At 37.8% G+C, this 22,245-nt stretch overlaps 1 protein-coding gene across 1 annotated transcript in view; it reads left to right on the forward strand.

Annotated features, from left to right (window-relative positions):
* Window positions 1-13,318, forward strand: part of LOC145784309 (uncharacterized) — a 64,811-nt gene extending 51,493 nt beyond the window's left edge. The window contains exons 10-11 of the mRNA XM_082596104.1: window positions 11,431-11,553; window positions 13,137-13,318. Of these exons, the coding sequence (XP_082452230.1) occupies window positions 11,431-11,553; window positions 13,137-13,306 (293 nt within the window). The 3' untranslated portion in view covers window positions 13,307-13,318. The remainder of the gene's footprint in view (window positions 1-11,430; window positions 11,554-13,136) is intronic.
* The last annotated feature ends 8,927 nt before the right edge of the window (window positions 13,319-22,245 follow it).

A 22,245-nucleotide genomic window follows, 5' to 3' on the forward strand; every position in this document is an offset into this window, starting at 1 on the left:
CAATTTTCCCAAGCCGTTTCGAGCTCTGTTATGACGTGAGCATATTCTAATATGCTGTTATTGATTTTGTATGAATATTCACCCCATTTGATGTGTTGTTGATATTGGAGATGAATTATTGGTAATGTGCAGTGGTCTGATGATGTGAAGTATTCATGTTTAATGTTATGATAATTTTCAAGTGTATGTTCATTTATGTATATTCTATCTATCCTGGTCTTACTGTTGTGGTTTTGGCGCGTGAACAGTCTTTTGTATGGATGTTCTTGTCTGTATATGTCTATCAGTTGGTTATGACGTATTAATGTTCCTAGTGCTGTTTTATCCGGTGTAGTGAAGAAAAATTGCAGCTTAGCAGTGTCCAACGGATCAAGTATCACGTTAAAATCACCAAGTAAGACCACATGTTGATGTTCATATTCCAGCATAGCCTCGGAGAGCAGTTCAAAACATGACTTTCTCTCTCCGCTGCTCTGCGGAAGGTATGCATTGAATATGTTTATGTTATTTTTACCACATTTTATGTTGAGGTGATGTATTCGATTTTGTACTATGGTGTGATGTGTGATTTCGGACCTATCGTGTATGTCCTTCTTTACGATGAACATTGTCCCTGCATAGAAGGGGGTTCTATCAGGTTCTATGTTGGTGTATGTTGTGTAATTGTTATGTTGTGCCCACGTCTCAAGTTGATCGGTGGGGATTCTGTGTGTTTCTTGTATTGCCAGTACAGAGAGTCTGTGAGATGTAAAGAAGTTTTTGACATCTCGCAATTTCTTGGATATTCCGTTGATGTTCATTGAGCCGACCTTAAGGTTGCCCAGTCCGGCGTCCGAATCGTCACTCTCCGTATCTGCGAACATGATTATAGATAGAGAAAGCAGCAGGTTAAAGTTTAAGAAGTTGGACTAGGCCGTGTGGATGGCTAGATCGTCATCTGAGTCCGTAAGCTCGCCCATCGAACTGAAGACATTTCGATAGGGAGGAGAAGTCCCGGGCAGTCCAGCCCGCAGAGACTCTCTCGAAGAAGTGGACTCCGAGTCAGTTGACGTGTTGTCTTTGTCAACTGAGATCGGCGCATCCTTGGAGCTGGCGTGGGATGCGTCGTGATCTCTGGGATTCGTCTTCTTCGGAGATTCAGGTTGGGTAACCGATCTCGGCGTGTGTGCGAGTTCTTTTGGAGTCGATGTCTTGGACTCTGTGTTGGACATGGGCTTGTCCAATTCAGCATCTGGCGAGAAGATGCTGCGCAGGTGGGTTTTGGGTTTGTGTTTCCCTCCTTTGCCCACGATGGTAAAGCCATCGTCGCTCGTGGGGGGGGTCTTCCTCTTCCTGTTATTTGGGGCGGGGGGGGGTTCTGCCTCTTCCTCTTCCCCTTCCTCTTCCACTACACATTTCCCGGAACTTTTCTATAGCGTTACATCCAGGCTTGTGAAGGCCTGTTGATTGGCAAACATGGCAGGGGAAATGGTACCTGGCCGGTGACGAATCCTGGAAGCGTTTTGAATGTACTTTGTCGCTCCTGTCCCGGGAGTGTCTTGTTCTTCTTTTAGGCGTCCGGTTTCTGGTCGGCTTGGACGCCCGGTCACGGGGTGGATCAGTTTTGGACGCCCCGTCTCGATGTGGATTGGCCTGGGTCTTTTTCGGTTTCGTGGGGCACTTTGATGTTAGGTGTCCCCGGACTTTGCAAATCTGGCAGAGTGGCAAATGTCCTTCTCCAGGCTTGGTGATGGAGATCCATTCACCAAGTCCAATACGTGTTTCGTTGCTGCATAATTTTTGAAACGTTTTCAAAAAAAAAGTCCAATACGTGTTTCGTTGCAGCATAATTTTGAAACGTTTTTTAAAAAAAAGTCCAATACGTGTTTCGTTGCTGCATAATTTTGAAACGTTTTTTTAAAAAAAGTCCAATACGTGTTTCGTTGCTGCATAATTTTTGAAACGTTTTCAAAAAAAAAGTCCAATACGTGTTTCGTTGCTGCATAATTTTTGAAACGTTTTCAAAAAAAAAGTCCAATACGTGTTTCGTTGCTGCATAATTTTGAAACGTTTTTTTAAAAAAAGTCCAATACGTGTTTCGTTGCTGCATAATTTTTGAAACGTTTTTTTAAAAAAAGTCCAATACGTGTTTCGTTGCTGCATAATTTTGAAACGTTTTTTAAAAAAAAGTCCAATACGTGTTTCGTTGCTGCATAATTTTGAAACGTTTTCAAAAAAAAAAGTCCAATACGTGTTTCGTTGCTGCATAATTTTTGAAACGTTTTTTTAAAAAAAGTCCAATACGTGTTTCGTTGCTGCATAATTTTTGAAACGTTTTCAAAAAAAAAAGTCCAATACGTGTTTCGTTGCTGCATAATTTTTGAAACGTTTTCAAAAAAAAAGTCCAATAAGTGTTTTGTTGCAGCATAATTTTGAAACGTTTTTTTAAAAAAAGTCCAATACGTGTTTCGTTGCAGCATAATTTTGAAACGTTTTCAAAAAAAATCCAATACCGGTTTCGTTGCTGCATAATTTTGAAACGTTTTAAAAAAAAATCCAACACGTGTTTCGTTGCAGCGTAATTTTGAAACGTTTTCAAAAAAAATCCAATACCGGTTTCGTTGCTGCATAATTTTGAAACGTTTTAAAAAAAAATCCAATACGTGTTTCGTTGCAGCGTAATTTTGAAACGTTTTCAAAAAAAATCCAATACGTGTTTCGTTGCAGCATAATTTTGAAACGTTTTCAAAAAAAATCCAATACCGGTTTCGTTGCTGCATAATTTTGAAACGTTTTAAAAAAAATCCAATACGTGTTTCGTTGCAGCGTAATTTTGAAACGTTTTCAAAAAAAAGTCCAATACGTGTTTCGTTGCAGCATAATTTTGAAACGTTTTCAAAAAAAAAATCCAATACGTGTTTCGTTGCAGCGTAATTTTGAAACGTTTTCAAAAAAAAAAGTCCAATACATGTTTCGTTGCAGCATAATTTTGAAACGTTTTCAAAAAAAAGTCCAATACGTGTTTCGATGCTGCATAATTTTGAAACGTTTTTTAAAAAAAAGTCCAATACGTGTTTCGTTGCTGCATAATTTTGAAACGTTTTTTAAAAATACATTTTGTGTAAAATACACATGTGTAAAATACATGTAAAATACAAGAAAAATACATCGACGGAAAAATACATGTATTTTCGTATTAAATCATAACTTATTAAAAGCTCGCGTCATGCTCCGGCAACAGCGTAGTGGCAGGGAGCATCCGCTCGCTACGCGAAGTTCTTGGTCCTTGTAGGTCAGTGGTTCCCAAACTCATTGTTGCGACCCAAGCGAGGATCGCGAGGATGCTTCTGAGGGTCGGGGAATGGTAGGCCTACATAACAACGTATGCAAATGAGGACTTTTACACAATCCAACCATTCCAACTGCGGATTTTAGAGCCCTGTATATTCTTTTTTATCAACGTTTAGTGATTGTACTTAATACCTTACTTGCAATGGCCTTATAGTCTTCTACAGATATTATATATTGTGATGTCACAGGCGATCTAGGTCACAATTAGGTCATTGTTCTATTGCGGACATGTGTAACCGCCCACCACGTTGTTCTGAGTGGCCCGCGTGGTAGGCTACTCAGCATAATGTTAGTTCACTTACATCAAAGCGAGTTTAAGGTTTAGGGGATTTATGTAGAGCTGAAGCTTTGTGATGTAAGAATGCTGCCTTGCAATTTCGCAATGCGAGGTTAGCACTTAGAAGCTGTATGGAGTTGTACAGTACCTACAAAACTGTACAGCACGTAGCTAGAGATTTGTTGGTGCTAATTGCTAAATAGGTGCTGTTGGATTTGATTTCAGCTTAAGTCTCGTAGGCTACTCGCAAGTAGACATCATTTTCACTGTAAGTAAAAGCATCATCACGGTAAGTAGACAAAATTTTCGGTTTATTTAGTTTATTTAGTTATAAAATACGAAAAATACAGAAAAAATACGAAAAATACATGTATTTTACATTTGTATTTTACGCACAACCAAAAATACAGTATTTTTACAACCCTAGTTATTACCGAAAAGCAGTCAATCAAATGTCGAATAGTTCTACTAGTGAAATGATAAGGAAACTTCTTGAAGGACTTTAACGAATGGTTCAGCACTTCCAGCAACTTATTCAAATAGAATAGTAACTGTGAACAGCAATAGATTCCAACGCTTACAACTATTAATCGAGTTTAACGTAATCCACTCACAGCTTCTCATACGATTCTAATTTCAATCAGAAATTATATTAGCATCAACTTTGCTTTACTCGTATTCAATAACTTCAACTCTCGATGATTCTTGCGTCTATTGCCAACTACCACTACTAGTTAGGGCAATATATGACATATGGTACACTAACCCCAAAAAAATTGCAACAAAAGGTTTTTCAACTGATTTGATTAGTATTGGGTGTCAGTATTGACATATTCAAAATCTTAAGGAATCCAACTTCCGGAAAGTGGTTATTTTCAAGATGGCTTCCAAGACGGCCGCCAAACTATTAATATAACAGTAAATTGACCATAACTCGGTCATCATATGACCAAAACATGTAGTTTTGGTGTCTATATGCAGGTTTTCATACCTTGTGAAGTCAATCAGACCATTCTTAGAATTGTTGAATGATCTTATAGCCTATAAATTCAATATGGCAATCCAAGATGGCCGCCAAACCAAAAAAATAACAGTAAATTGACCATAACTTGGTCATCATATGACCAAAACATGTAGTTTTGGTGTCTATATGCAGGTTTTCATACCTTGTGAAGTCAATCAGACCATTCTTAGAATTGTTGAATTATCTTATAGCCTATAAATTCAATTTGGCAATCCAAGATGGCTGCCTAAACAATTAATACTGAACAATAACAATGTATTGGTTATTAAAAAACCCGATGAATTTGTATATATATTTGGGTAAACTAAGCAGGCATAAAGAGTTCATACGATGTGGTCATGTACAGTAGACTCTTGACAAAATCAGCGTAAAGAAAGCACATGGATCAAGTATTACTAAAGCTCATCGCTGTCACTCTCTATGTTATCGTCTGTAATTATGTGATTGCTGTATGGGTTGACATATGAACCAGTTTAGCATGGTCCACATCCAGCATGGCATAGTAGCCCATATCTCCGGCAACTACAGTGAGGTGGACACGATTCGCAATTGCAGTGTATCATTTTCAGTAGGTTGTCCGGGGCAGCTTTCATGTACGTCATGATTGGAACCATCTGATTATTGTCTACTTTCCATCCCCAGTCTAGAGCATCCGTACCATCGTCAGTAGTCTACCTATCCAGACCATAATCTGGTAGTAAACTCTGAGGCAGTGAAATTTGGTAGAGGATGATGTAGGTGGTAAACGTTCAGGGTAAACAAAGGACTTGGATGTTGTAATTTTCTTGACCAATGTATTGCAGCGCTGTGTTTCCAGGTTACCACTACCATCGTTGCCAAACATAACGTCATAGCTTTGTTTCCAAGATCCTTGATGATGTGGTCTGTCTGATTTGGGAATATAAAGCAATTTGCACATTCTTTGATTATTGGTTGACCTTTCACTAGTTTCTTGAAAGCCGTCTGCTTCCGATTACCAAATATCCTTGACGTTGAATTACAACCGGTGAATGTATGAATGAAGATGAGCTGTGAGCACTAGCGTACGCAGGGGGGGGGGGCATTGGGCCATGGCCCCCCCCCCCCCCTTAAAAATGTTTTAGTAGTTAACGACGTAGATTAAGGCATTTAATATGTTTTGGATTGCACTGTCAGAGCAATTAACAATGTTGTTCTATAGACTAAGCTAATACAAAATACATAGCCCAATCCACCAACCCCACCCCAGGTATGCCAATGTAGCGTACCGGTAGTGTTCTGTAAGCCTATTATAGTGAGAAAAAAATGGATAAAGTCTAAACTAAAACCATACTGGGATATCATGAAGACGTCTGGGATATCAATGGCCAGTGGCGTAGCCAGGGGGGTTTGGGGGTTAGAGCCCCCCCTTTGGCACGCGTGTGACGTCACGATATTGAAAATCATGCCTTCAGTCTCTTTATGCTTGGGAATGATGCTTTCAGTCTAAAAAAAACTTGCCTAATTTTAAACAAAACTGCATTAAAAGAGCGAGTTTTGCCAATACCAAACATTCAAACATCTCAGCCAGGAATTAGCAACAAGAAAACATAGAGACTTAGCTTTATTTCCGAAAAATGCAGAAGAAAACATGATCTTATCCTTTTGCTATGCCACCTGACAGCACCATTTTACAGGAATATTTATACCCACATTTTTGTTGAAAATGCTCTCAGAATGCACCAAATTCAAAGTAATTTTCAAAATTTTCTGGGGGAGGCCCCCAGACCCCCCGCCGCTGGGTGTCTTCTCAGGCAAAAACGCTGTCGGGCTTCGCCCGCCGTTGTCAAACCCCTCCCTTTACAAATTCCTGACTACGCTACTGTCAATGCCCCCCCCTTGACAAAATCCTGCGTACGCTACTGGCTGTGAGCATATGTCTGGTCCGGTGATTGCCTTCAGTTTGTTGATGTCGTGTATCTTGGTTGAGTAAGCTTTATCGGAGGGGAAGTAAAGGTCTTTAATGTGTGGGTCAGTGTTAGCATAGTGTAGTAACAATATTAAAAGGTCCGTGTCTTCACCAATTAAAGTCATACTATGTCGATGAGTGCTGTCCATCTGCCGTCTTGACGATGTCAACATCTGCATCACCTGGTGCGTTGATTACATTGCAACTTCTATTCCTCAGTTGAACAAAAATTAGAGAAATTAATTTGTTGGAAGCTCGAGACAAGAACTGCTCTTTCTTTCCAATGAACTTGTTGTCCGCAGTAAAGTGAACAACCTGGTGGACGTTCATGCCGCGTCTTTGATGGGTATTGTCTTTGATAGACGTCCATCAAAGACCACCGTTGCTAAGCGATAATGACAAATGGCAAAATCTGCATACAACTGTACAATAAACCCACAACTGTCTCCAGCTTTCCATGGCACTCGATGCAACAAGCACCCCCCATCAAGAACGTAGTGATCGGTTTTCGGGGCAGGTTTTTTCACTACTTCATAATCGCCTGACGTCACACTGCTGGCATGTTCTGTGATGGCGGTAGCCATTTGTGGCATCGGCTTCTCGGAGAAAATGTCAAGGCGGGTGGGCATGTACTGAGCTCGTGCTTCATCGCTTCCTGCATGGAGACAACGATGGCAGTGGTAACCTGGAAACACAGTGCTGCAATACAATGGTCAAGAAAATTACAACATCCAAGTCCTTTGTTCACCCTGAACGTTTGCCACTTATATCATCCTCTACTAAATTCCACTGCCTCAGAGTTTACTACAAGATTATGGTCTGGACGGGTAGACTACTGACGATGGTATAGATTCTCTAGACTGGGGATGGAAAGTAGACAATAATCAGATGGTTCCAATCATGACGTACATAAAAGCTGCCCCGGACAACCTACTGAAAATGATACACTGCAATTGCGAATCGTGTCCACCTCACTGTAGTTGCCGGAGATATGGGCTACTATGCCATGCTGGATGTGGACCATGCTAAACTGGTTCATATGTCAACCCATACAACAATCACATAATTACAGACGATAACATAGAGAGTGACAGCGATGAGCTTTAGTAATACTTGATCCATGTGCTTTCTTTACGCTGATTATGTTAAGAGTCTACTGTACATGACCACATCGTATGAACTCTTTATGCCTGCTTAGTTTACCCAAATATATATAGAAGTTCATCGGGTTTTTTAATAACCAATAGGCTACATTGTTATTGTTCATTAATAATTGTTTTGGTTGTTCATTATTAATTAATTGTTTATTAATTGTCATTATCAATCTTGGATTGCCATATTGAATTTATAGTCTATAAGATCATTCAACAATTCTGAGAATGGTCTGATTGACTTCACAGGATATAAAAACCTGGGTATAGACACCAAAACTACATGTTTTGGTCATATGATGACCAAGTTATAGTCAATTTACTGTTATTTTATTGGTTTAGCGGCCATCTTGGATTTCCATATTGAATGTAAAGGCTATCAGATAATTCAACAATTCTGAGAATGGTCTCATTGACTTCACAAGGTATAAAAACCTAGATATAGACACCAAAACTACATGTTTTGGTCATATGATGACCGAGTTATGGTCAATTTACTGTTATTTTAATAGTTTGGCGGCCATCTTGGAAGCCATCTTGAAAATAACCACTTTCCGGAAGTTGGATTCCTTAAGATTTTGAATATGTCAATACTGACACCTAATACTAATCAAATCAGTTGAAAAACCTTTTGTTGCAATTTTTTTGGGGTCAAACAATATATTGCCCTAACTATACTACAATAATGATTTCTCATAATAATTACTCAAATTACACCACTATTTATAGCAGGTTGTTTGGTCTAGTAACTTAGAGAAAGGTTATGTAATGTTACAGAACTCATTGTTCTGTCAAGTTGCATTGCGCGTAAACACGTCATAAACCCTTCACCTGGCAAAACATGAGAAGTAAGCAAAAGAAGCTTCCAGATTTGCACGTAGGGTAAAATGTTCTAGAAATACGTCACGTAATAAAGATTTCGCAATCAAAGATCCACTGGTAAACATCCTTATGACGTCATGACAAACGACATTTGGCAATTGTGAAAACAAAAGAATATTCCAGGTTTGCATGTTACAGAATGCTCTAAAAATACGTTACATAATAAAGATTTCGCAATCAAAAGTTACTACAGGACAGTAACAGATAATAACATATCGCATAGGAATTTTACAATCAAAGCACGTTCGGTCAAGATACAAAGCATCCCTTCGCGAGGCTTTGCACATTGATTGTGACACCAATACGTGTTTCGTTGCTGCATAATTTTGAAACGTTTTCAAAAAAAAAAAGTCCAATACGTGTATCGTTGCAGCATAATTTTGAAACGTTTTCAAAAAAAAGTCCAATACGTGTTTCGTTGTTTTGAAACAAACAACAGTTCTAATAATAATGAGGTTGGAAAGAATATGGAGAGGTTTAAAGAAAGCAAGTAAACTTGTAAATGAAAATTTAAAGATTAGTAAATTGTATCGGCATCTCAATTTTAATAGTTGATGTTTGAGAGAAAGAATTGTTTCAAAAAGTCTATAGTTTTTTCCACCTATCCGCACATCTCGTGATGGTTTTCGATTAATTAACATCTAAATACGGTTTTGAATTTTTTAAATTGCGCATCATTTTTAGACGTCTTAGTCTCACCACATGCCACAAACACTTTGACCACTACAATTCTCAAAACGACTGTTCATTACCATTGCAGTGACGTTTTTTTTTGGTATTTTTTGCGAGTTTACGTATCCAAATGCTTGTTTCGATAAAAAAAACAAAAAAAACAATAGGAAAATTACATTCAAGCAGTGTTAGCACTTTATTGATCTGTTTCTATGGCCGTAACCAAAATAACCAAACCATTTCACATCTTTAGAAACTTCCTTCCAGACTATACAGTTCCTGTCTTGCAAAATCCAGAGCTTTTGGTTATAGTAGAAGACAACCAGACAGCACCAGCACCCAAAATCAAGACAGCAGGTTTCCGCTTGATATGCTCCTTAAACTATGGAAATTAAGAATCACCTCTGCACATAGCTACAGAGTAATTCAAATTATTTTGTTTTAAGATAAGTGTCTTTCACGCGTTCAATCTCAGAGCGCTAAATGAGCCTTGGAGTGATCTTCAAAGCGGAAATGGCCGGGTTGAAGACAGAAACACTAGAGCTATGACATTTTCTATGTTTTTCATTTAACACTTCCTGTATCATCAATAGATGAACTTTTGTATAAAATAATAAAAAGACCTAATTCCTCTCAATGTTCAAAAAGGTTTGCTGGTTCAACGTAGTGACACAATGTTTGTTTCTCGGCTGCAGAGAAACATATAGTTGATTGGATGGTCTAATAAACTAAAAACTCTAAACGGCTAGCGCGGAAGCTACACCATTGTGGTTAGCGAATCGCAATTGCTCGCTGTAGTGGCGAGTGCTCAGAGCATTGTGCTGATAGCCAGGAAGAACTTTTGAATTTTTTCTTTTCTTTTCGCGCAACAGGAAGGAAGGAAGAACGCTCCCTTCTTCACAATAGTGACACACTTTTTGAAAAAGGTTGTTGTGTACTTTTATGCTTTGTAACGTTTCACTTTGCTGTAAACTGATTGTTGACGTCATGCAGAGCTAGTTTGCTTTCATCAAGTTTGGAAAGAGAAAATCGTCAACAACAAAACAGTTCTGGAGTCTCAATTATCTTTGCTGCGAAACAACCACCTTCAATTAACGAATACCACAAGACAAGTAAGACGAATTTGTTGGTGAATACTCGCATTACTAAATTTTAAGCACAAGATTACATATTGGCTAAAGCTGAAATGGAAACTCACCACGCTAAATTAGCCTACTATATGTAGTAACCAACCAAACCAACAACTTTAACAAGGCGTTCTAACTAGGTTAAGGTACGTTAATTGCACTGACGAGATCTTGAGGTCGAAACAGTGGCGTCTGTGTCTGCATGTCTAAATTGAAGTATAAGTAGTTTTGTAAAATATTCATGGTTCAAGGTGCCCCTTCTGACGTTAAAAGTTTAAAAAAAACCCACTGATGTGGATAAATCTTAATTGCGACTGCAAAGTATATCGACTCACTTCACAATGTAGATATTAACGACTTGTTTTATCGGCTCACTTACGTATACATAAATAAAAGTTTACTTTGCTTATATTAAGAAATGGAATGTTCAGATAGCAAATGACGCTTGCAATGACGTCGGAAAAAACAATGTTTTGCTAATTTGCAAAAGTAACATTATTTCAATGTAAAGTACTGTAGTTAAAGTAACCTATCATAAATTTGTTACCACACGTGATCTTTATATTTTGACAACTTAACAAGCAAACGGATAGGTAGAAAAAGTGATATATGTATATGTATCAGTAGAGAAAGAACATGCTGCGATCTCTATGATTCAGGAACCAAAGTGCAGTGAATAGATCAAACCTTTTACCTTCAACCACCCACTAATTTTATGTCGATGGAGCTTGAGTGGAAAAACCCGGTCTCGTGTGAAAAGGGTTAAAGCGCACACATGCTTGTCTCGACAGGGTAGGCCGATGAAACGGGTGTCGAGGTCAGGGGTGAACAAACAGAACACAAACTGTCTTTAGTCGTCATTTCTTTTTCCATTCATGACTGGTCCAGTTGATGATGGAGGTATCTTGCTCGTCTGCTTCATAAATTCATGTACACTAAAATTTGCTTTGATTTGTGAATTAGTGGTAATAGGTTAGCCTGCTTTAGTTTTTGGGTGCTCATGTTTGTTTTAGTGGTAATAATTGTTTTTGTTTTTTAAGTGAATCAACTCAAATTGGCACTTTGCAACAATGTTTCTTGTGATGATACAACTATGCTTTACCGGCACTTTTCTGCCAATACAGACCCGCAACCAGAGGCCTATCTTGAAGATTTGCGCCAAAGTAAGTTGACGAGTAAACTCTTTTGGTTAAAAAGAGTATGACAGGGTTAAAGGGCAAAAAGAACCGTTCCTTGACATGTTCGTTTTGCTTGAGTTCCTTCAACTTGTTTGTTTGAACTTAAAGCAAATGCTAAGCATTCGTGTTCTTGCGATTGCTCATGCCAGCTAGGCAGAGCTCAGAGAAGGGTAAAAACAGGAAGCGTTTTATGTATTCGTTTTCATTTCTTTGTTAGCGCAATGCAAACTTTGCTTTGACTGTGTTTTCACATTCATTGTTAAATATATTGGCATATACTGTACCACGGAAAGCAACGATTTATTTGCAAAAATAATTTTTTGAAACAATAAATTTTTATAGACAGACAAAACAAAGTAACTTTCAGGGGTTTAACATATTGTATTACACAAAAAATATAATTAAAATAAACTCAAACGTTTTCGACACGTATAGGCTACTTGTGTCCTCATCAGGAATTACAAATCTGCAATAGCCTATACATAAAATGAGAATCATAAGATAAATCTGACTATGCACTATAACTGTAACAACACTCCAAACTGAAAATAGTGCATAGTCAGATTTATCTTATAATTCTCATTTTATGTATTTTGCAGATTTGTTGATGATTGACACAAGCCATAATTCTTGATGATGACACAATCACATGTCGAAAGCGTTTGAGTTTACTTTTTTGTTTTGTTTGTTTTTTTGTTTTTATTATCTTTATCCTGCATTGCGGGAAAGCGGACTTGAGCGCTATGCATCGGTGTACGCCTTCCGACGTACACCTGACCCACGCTGCAGCCGACGGCAATGTCTGTTTCCGGTTGTCTGCTTTACTTATGACTTAAATTTGGTACTACCCATTACTCGAAATCGATCACTGGGTAGAGGCAATTATCGTAAAGTTTCTTGCCCAGAGAAACAACAGCAAGTGCGGGTGGCTGGAGTCGAACATGCAGGCTCTCGACTGCGAGCCCAACGCGCTAACCACTCGGCCACTGCTGTTACATTTTTTTGTGTAATACAATAAGTGAAACCCGTTGAAGTTACTTTGTTTTGTCTGTCTATGGTTCAACAAAGCGAACTCTCTACCAAAGCTTTATCATTTTAATAAATTTTCAGACGGAGAGGAAGGCTTTTTGAGCACATATATATTCTATTGTAATACAGTAGGGGCCCTCAAATTGAGGTCCAAAAGAGTAAGGGTTTCTCGATAGATTAACATTTTTCGGTTTCTGAGTTGTTGATTAGGTTTGTTTGTTTTTGTTGGTAACTTTTCAATGAAAAATAGCTGTTTGTCCAAACGCCAATGCAATTAAAACGTGCTTACAACAATAAAATGGCTGACTTATTCGTTTCAATGTTGTACCGTGTTTTGTTTCACGATGTAATGATAGGCCTTCCGTTGCAATGAAATCTTGCTGTGTCTATACTTTATGTAGAAGTTAATGTTATGAATTGTGCCAAAATATTTAAGTTTAAAACGTGTGTTCTAACTTGTATAGGCCTGTTTGCTACCATATTTGGCGTGGACACTGGCTGTTTGCAACTGAAAATTGATGCAGAAGCATATTTTTTAGATGTCAGAACGGGAAACGAAAGATTTTGCTCTGTTTTCGAGAAATTGGTAGAAACACTTGGACCTGACTCCTTTCATCCCGAAGTAATTCACCAGTATTTTGAAACAGCCTTCAACCGTCGTTTAGCTGAAGTCGTGGAACCATTTTCATCAGATCCGTCACAATCTTAATTAAAGTACAATCAGTAGCGTTGACAGGTAGAAGGCCGACTTTTAGACCCGGTTAGGAATGATTTTAGGTGCCCGCAACATCTCAAAGAGAAACTTAAACAAAGAAAACACCGCATATTCTTGAAGTATTATTGCTTTCTTTGAAAGTGTCTTGTTCGGGGGGGCCCGGATTTCCCATCGGCATCAGGCCCAAATTATTCTCTCAACTGTCCCGAGTAAAACAATCGATATGATGCCATAAAGGTGTAATTTTTTTGTCCCACACACTTGAGAGTATTATTGATGATTTCGTCGTCTACTTTCATGCAGAGACAATTTCATGACTTTTCAGATTTGAAGCAAATCATATATTTTTGATAAACGTCATTTTATTTTGTAAATGAATAAAAAATATCAGGCACCTCTCAAGTACATGCATAGCTCCACACAAAGTGAAAATTATATGACTTTTGCTTCTTTTTTGTTTCTTTAAAGACAATGCGTAAGAAGACATTGTTAACTGCGGACACCCAGCTAGAAATTTCACGTGTATTACACGTAGATTCTACGTACCTTGGGTCGTGTATTATACGTTAATTTTCACGTATAATACACGCATATGTGTCGACACTATTTCACGTGTATTACACGTATATTTGGTGGTGGATTTTACGTGTTTTACACCTGCATTACACCTAATTTCCTCGTATCTGACAACACTAATACACGTGTTTTCCACGTATATTTGGTGGTGGATTTTACGTGTTTTACACCCGCATTACACCTAATTTCCTCGTATCTGACACGTAGATTCTACGTTCCTTGGGTCGCGTATTATACGGTAATTTTCACGTATAATACACGCATATGTGTCGACACTATTTCACGTGTATTACACGTATATTTGGTGGTGGATTTTACGTGTTTTACACCCGCATTACACCTAACTTCCTCGTATCTGACACGTAGATTCTACGTTCCTTGGGTCGTGTATTATACGTTAATTTTCACGTATAATACACGCATATGTGTCGACACTATTTCACGTGTATTACACGTATATTTGGTGGTGGATTTTACGTGTTTTACACCCGCATTACACCTAATTTCCTCGTATCTGACACGTAGATTCTACGTTCCTTGGGTCGTGTATTATAGGTTAATTTTCACGTATAATACACGTATAAGTGTCGACACTATTTCACGGGAATTACACGTATATTTGGTGGTGGATTTTACGTGTTTTTACACCCACATTCTACCTAATTTCCGCGTACCGTATCTGAAATCAACAATTTAACACATTTGTATTTATTTAACACATTTGTATAACACATATTGTTATAAGAGTCTACTGTCCAATTGTGACCCTTCTAGCACTCATTCGGAGAGTTACTGCTTGTTTTGAACTTTATTTGAAATTAGAGAATAAAAAGAGCAATAACAGTGGTGGGAATCGAACCCGCGCCAATGAAATGACTACTTTCTAGCCCTAACCTTAACCCCTAAGCCAACCAGCTGACAAAAAATCCATCACTTAATTTGCTTTCTATCATCTTCTTTTCGCCATTTTTACGTCACTTAAACCGGAGCTTATGATTGGTTGGCGGTTTCATTCTAGTCATTTTTAGTGGCAGAATTTCGACTTGTTAAAGTGGCTACCGTACCAAACCTTAGTAAGTAATTGTTTAATATCAGTAAGCGAGACCACTTAAATTTACACTAAGAATTATCGTTAAAAGATCACATTAATTTGTGACTAAAAAATGTCATGAAGTTTCCTTTTTACATAACGTAATAAAAACGTGTAAAGACACCTACAAAAACACATAATCTAACTTATATCCTAAAAAATGCGGAGGAGCGTGGTTGACACCAATCCACTTGAGTGGAGAATTCTTTCTGTTTATACCGTCCTTGGGAGGTAGTTTTATCTAACACAGATTAAAAATTGCCCAAATGAACGAAAGAACTTCAACACGTTTAATATACGTGGAAAACACGTGTTACTTTTCAACAGATGGAAACGTGCAATACACGTGGAAACAACATATAATCAACATACAAAAAATTCCGGTAAAACATCCTTCTGCTCGGGTAAACATTTTTTCTCTTTTGTATGCCCTCTTCTGGGTGTGATTTTACCTTATATACTTTAAAAATTAGTCAAATAATCATAGGATTTTGAACACGTGTAATATACGTGGAAAACACGTGTTATTTTTGCAAGAGTTATATTCACAAAATAATCCCTGATAAAACTTCTAGAATCATATTTACACACTAGTCATACTAAATGATAGCTAAAATATGTCTCTAAAAAATGTTTTTTAAACAAGTGAATTTTTGTTGGTGTACACAAACTCCTTAATAACACCTGAATTCTACCTAAGATACCATACTACCTAAAATCAACCAAAAATCAACGCGTAATATACGTAGCTTTCTAGCTGGGCAATGGCTAATGTTTCGATCATTTTATAAACACTTGAATGTACACATTTATGCAGCATCAATGCACAATTTTTAACGTAATCTGCACTTCTTTTTACAACAATAGTTCTATCAGCTGTGCGGACGGTATGTTTTCGATTCACGCTCTATACACCAGTGGGCTAATCAAAATCATAAAGTTATTTAAAGCTAAAAAGTTGTTAGGCCTATTTACTTATAAAGTCATGTTTACTCCGCGAAACAATGAAGTGACTGAATGATTTTGTTCAATATAAAATAACTTAAAACTCAAGTTTTCTTGTCAAATCACAACCGAGGACAATTTTAAGCAATAGTCAGATTTATCTTATAGTTCTCATGTTATGTATATTGTAGATTTGTAATTCCTGATGAGGACACAAGTAGCCTACGTGTCGAAAACGTTTGAGTTTATTTTAAATATGTTATATTTTTTGTGTGATACATTATGTTGAACCCGTTAAAATTACTTTGTTTTGTCTGTCTATGGTTCATTAAAGCAAAGTTTCTACCAATGCTTTAAGCAATGGCTTAGCAAAACGTATGTCCGAAAGACACTTTAATTCACACTGGATGCCTTGTGACGTCATCGCTTGCGGAACTGAGTGGTGAGAAAATCTGCGCGATGCTCGGGAAAGCACCGGTTCGATACCGCTCGCTCCAGAGTAAGCGGCTGTGTCCAAGCAAAACACATTATAAAATGCTAAAATATTTGGGAATATTTAACAGGGTGGTCATGTTTTCTTTTGCTGCTTCCAAGAGTAGCTTGGGCTTTTATATATTGTGGCATTGGACGCATGACTCACGCATAAACCACTTTTTAACTGTTTTGAAGAATCAACTTTACAAATTGCTATAATCTGTGTTCAGTTTGAAACAACTTTTACGAATTTGAAATCGTAGATGCAGGATACCCAGGATTTGTTGCCCCTCGTCAGCTAAATACGGCTCTTTACAAGTATGCAACTTTTAACCTTTAGCAAGAAAACTGCGGACCTGAGCTGTAAATCAAACAACCCCTCTCAAATATACATTTAAAAAAAATATGTTTTCATTTTAGGTAAATCCACCCAGGGCAATTTTTTAATATTAAAACGACAATTTAGCCAAAACGAAAGCCAAAACATAGCAACAAAGATATATCAACCAACTGCTGAGTTAAAGTGTAAAGTTTTATTTTGGTTATATGATCGTTCATTTGTGATTGTATTGTTCTACATGCCTACAGTATCTACCCAATGTATTGTAAACACACTAATATCAAACAGATCACACCATAGATTGCAAGTAGGCTATGCCAGTTTGAAATCAGATAAGAGAAGCTTGCGCAAAGCAACTGCATCATTAGAAACAATTCGCAATTGGAAATGTATATAAGTTAGACAAAGGCAGGGTCGTATCCAGCACAAAATTTCGGTGGTGGATGGGGAAAATAAAAATTATTGCACATTTCATTGAGCCCAACAATTAGTCGGCAAAGGCAAAGCACCCAAAGAGGGGTCAGCGGGCCCCCAAAAAAGTAAAAAAAATAAATACCTGAAAATGGTGCATTCTGAGAATAATTTCAGAATAAATCAACAGTAAAAATTCTGTCAAATTATGCTGTGACAGAAAACAAAATGTTTGTTTAAAATATTTCTGGGGGAGGGGCAATTTTCCCTTTTGCCTCTCCTGACCACGCCCAATCGCTCATACACAAGCGTTTCACTCACAAAGTAAATTCGCGGGAATAAATAATTCATTAACTTAAACGAAAAATTAAGTGTTGCCATGCGGTGACGAGCAAGAGAAGCTAACACTCGCAAAAAGAACTTATTTGGTTTACATGCTTTCACATCATGCTTTCTTAAAATTTATTTACATTGGACAGTGTTGCCTGTATTCTAACCAAAAAACTACAAATAAGAAGTACAAAGAAGTAGAACGTCTACAGATGTTGAATTAGCACAAAAGGTACAGATTGCATCAGATGAGATGTCATTAAATACTGGGTCATAAACTAATACATTTAAAGTGCTATAAATATGCTGTCAGTTCCAGTCACTTTGTGGTCGATAAATAAAATACTGGGGAAATCCCCAAGGTGGTATTGCTTTTTCTTGTGCAACATCTACGTTCCATCTCTAAACCACAGCTGCCATGAAGCTTTTTACAGGAAAAGGTATTTTTTTCTTTCTGCTTCTTGCGCAATAACCTATGCGGACTATAATTATATACTCTGTGCTGTTCGCAGCCTCACACTGCTAGCAGAACCAGCTCATTGTCAACGTGGTTGTCAACTTCAGTTACAGTTGCAATTATTAAATTTCAACGATAACTTATACTGTAAACAGTTATATCCTATTTCTAAATAGCATCGAAATTCATTGATTGTGAAAATGGAACAGCGTCAAAATCGTCATCATTTTGAAGCACAGCTGTCCAAACCTAGGGAAAGCATCAAGAATGGGAATACTGAAATGTATTCTCTGAATGGAAGTTTTAAACATGATGTGCTGTGGAAAGTATCCATCTACCCTTCAACTGATCTTAGCGTTAGTTAGAGGATACCTTGAAAAAATATGCGGGAGCACGGTTGTTCCATCCTCGTGGAAGGAAGCGAAAAGTGCAATCAAAGGAAACTTCTTGAAAGTCAATGACATTCGTAGTTACAACCCATTTCCTGGAAACCTAAAGCTTGTGCCTTTGCAAAAGGTTGCATTTACACTCAGGGTACCAATTGGAAAACAGACAAAACTTAAAAACTTTCAATCACTCCATTACAAAAGAGAACACTACACTATAAAATTGGGAAAAATCAAGCTGGAAGTACGAGTGGCAAACGTTCACGGAGTTCTTGCATTTGATGGGTTTGATTCCCTAGAGACGTGTGCTCTGAATCTGGCAAAAGAATTTCCAACTGATTTGATAACTTGGCTCACATATTGCACTGATGTTGAAACCTATAAACATGTGACTTTCAACAAGCAAAAGTACTGGAATTCGAAACCATGCTAACATTTTTCAAATGTGTACTGTCGTTAGACCGAGCGATATAATAATCGTTAATCAACTGCTAAGTTTTGACTAATTAATATATTGGCTTTTTCGTGCTGTATGTAAATACTGTGTGTATGCTATTGAAAATGAAATAATTTAAAACGCACTACACATCACAGGCTATGATTATGTCAGCTCATTTAAAAAATCTCAGTTGTACCAAAGCAGACAAGTTGGAACTAAACTGTGATACCTACAGAGACAGAGCTAAAACAACAATTTATGGTATCAAAAATTACATAAAATAATTTAAAACGCACTACACATCACAGGTTAGGCTGTGATTATGTGAGCTCATATTAAGAAATCTCATTTGTACCAAAGCAGATAAGTTGGAACTAAATTGTGTGATGGAAAATGAATTCGCTTTCCAACGGTCGTAGCGTAACTGAAGATTTAGTTTAAATAAACGAGGAAAGAATCAAATTATTTTTGTTTTGGCTAAATTGTCGTTTTAATAAATTGCTTTGGGAGGATTTACCTAAAATGGAAACATGTTTTTTTTTTTGAATTTTTGAAAGGGGTCGTTTGATTTACAGCTCAGATCCGCAGTTTTTTTGCTAAAGGTTAAAAGTTGCATACTTGTTCAGGGCAGTGTATAGCTGATGGGGGGCCCGGGGCACTTTAGATCGGGGGCCCCCGTGTAAAAAAAATTAAACTCAAAATAGAAACCAAAAGATGTGTGATGTACAGTACGTGGATCCTTAAAAATTGTATAAGCACTTCCGATAGAGGATCCCTAGTGCAGTAGAATGCATGTGCGCAAAAAATCCTAGGTATCCTTCAGCCTGCATCTAAGATTTCCAATTCTTAAAAGTCGTTTCAAACTGATCACAGATTATAGCAATTTGTAAAGTTTATTAAGCTTAGTCAAAGCAGTTTAAAAATAGTTTATGCGTGAATCATGCGTCCAACGCCACAATATATAAAAGCCTATAAGCTTCTCTTCGAAGCAGCAAAAGAAAGCATGATCACCCTGTCAGATACTCCATTTTGGCATACCATAATGTTTTTTGCCGGGACACAGCCGCTTACTCAGAAGCGGTGTCGAACCGGTGCTCAACCGAGCATCGCGCAGATTTTCTCACCACTCAGTTATGCAAGCGATGACGTCACGAGGCATCCTGTATGAATTGAAGTTTCTTTCGGACATACGTTTTGCCGAGCCATTGCTTAAAGCGGTAGCCACTTTAACAAGAAAAAAATCTTCCACTGCAAATGAAACCTCGAACCAATCATAAGCTACGTTTTCCGTGGCGTAAAAAAAGACGAAAAGAAGATGATATAAAGCAAATCAAATGATGGATTTTCTTTCAGCTGTTTGGCTTTTTAGGGGATAAAGTTAGGCCTAGAAAGTAGTCATTTCATTGACGTGGGTGTTTTATTTGCTGATTTTTGCTTTGGCTGGTACTTCTGGCATACTCTTCATTCATTCCTGTAATTTGCTTGATATTGCCAAAATATTTCATTTTTTGTCGTCCTCCTTGTTTCGTTTGCTTCAGGTAACAAATGTCGTCTTCTTTGTACGATGTCAATCTACATGGACCTTTAAAAATTGTTTAAAAAGCCACTCGGTGCTGTCACGGGAAGTCTAACATAACTCTTAAAAGGATACATTCGCATTGCGCATAGATTGGCTTAGCGGTTAGTGGAGTGGTGCCTCACTCAACCGTCCCGTGTTCAATACTCGGTGCTGTCACCGGAAGTCTAACATAACTCTGAAAAGGCTACATTGGGATTGCACATAGATTGGCTTAGCGGTTAGTGGAGTGGTGCCTCACTCAACCGGCCCGTATTCAATACTCGGTGTTGTCACGAAAAATCTAACATATCCCTAGTGTAGTAGAATACATGTGCGCAACAAATCCTGCATCTACGGTTGTCATTTCCAACAAGTCGTTCTAAACTGATCCCAGATTATAGCATTTTGTATAGTTTATTTGTCAAAATCAGGGGTGGGGAACCTGCGGCCCGCGGGCCGAATGTGGCCCGCGTGACTGTTCCATGTGGCCCGCGTCAAAATTTCTTTACCCAAAATATATTGAAGCAACAGCTCAAAAAAGAGTAGGCTCTGCATTCTCGGTATATTGTGAATGGCCGTCGATGAAGAAACGAAACGAAGTCGATCAGTTCATGAATAATCAGGGAAACCATGTCGTTGAACTCACTGATAGCCAATGGTTGTGTGACCTAGCGTTTATGGTTGACATTAGCAAGCACCTATCCGAGCTCAACGTCAAGTTGCAGGGACCGAATCAGCTTTTGAACACCTTGTTTGCAAAAGTGAAATCATTTGAAGCTAAACTACATCTGTGGAATGTATAACTTGAAAACAATAAGATGTTTCTAATAATGATGTTCCTAATAACTTCCAACATGAAATAGTAGATCTCCAGAATGACGGTACGTTGAAAGCGATGTACCAAAACATCCCACTGCTCTACTTTTATCAACGCTACATAAATGCTGATGATTTTCCAGTCATGCGGAAATATGCTTTGAAATATGTGTTTCTGTTTGGAAGCACCTACCGTTGCGAACAGTTTTTTTTTCCAAATTGAATCTAACAAAAAGTCGGCTTCGCTCCAGACTGACTGATTAAAGCGTGAAGATGCAGTTAAGAGTTGCAACATCTTCCGTGTCAGGAGACATCACACGACTCACCAAAAATAAATACCTTCAGCCAAAGTATAGCAACAAAGATTTATCAATCGACTGCTGAGTTAACGTGTAGTTTTATTTTGTTTACATAATCGTTCATTTGTGGTTGTATAATTATCTAGGCCTACAGTATCTTTTAAATATATTCTAAATAAACTAATCTCGAACAGATCACAGTACCATAGATTGCAAGTATGCCAGTTTTAAATCGGTTAAGAGAAGCTTGTGCAAAATAACTGCAGCATTAGAAACAATTCGCAATTGGAAATGTATATGGACAAAGGCAGGGGCGTAGCTAGCACAAAATTTCGGTGGTGGATGGAAAAATAAAAATTACTGCACATTTTACTGAGCCCAACAATTAGTCGGAAAAGGCAAAGCACCCAAAGAGCGGTCAGAGGGCTCCCAAAAAGTAAAAAATAAATACCTGAAAATGATACATTCCGAGAATACTTTCAGCCTAAATTAACAGTAAAAACTCTGTCAAATGATACTGTGACAAAAAAAAAAATGTTTGTTTAAATATTTCTTGGGGGGAGTCAATTTTCCCTGTTGCCTCCCCTGACTACGCCTCTAGACAAGCGTTTCAATCGCAAAGTAAATTCGCGGGAATAAATAATTTATTAACTTAAACGAAAAATTAAGTGTTGCCATGCGGTGACGAGCAAGAGAAGCTATTAACACTCGTAAAAAGAACTTGCTCGACTTACATGCTTTCACATCATGCTTTCCTATAATTTATTTACATGAGACAGTGTTGTCTGTATTCTAACCAAAAAACTAAAAAG

Source organism: Aplidium turbinatum, chromosome 15, assembly GCF_918807975.1.
Source record: "Aplidium turbinatum chromosome 15, kaAplTurb1.1, whole genome shotgun sequence".
NCBI lineage: Eukaryota > Metazoa > Chordata > Ascidiacea > Aplousobranchia > Polyclinidae > Aplidium > Aplidium turbinatum.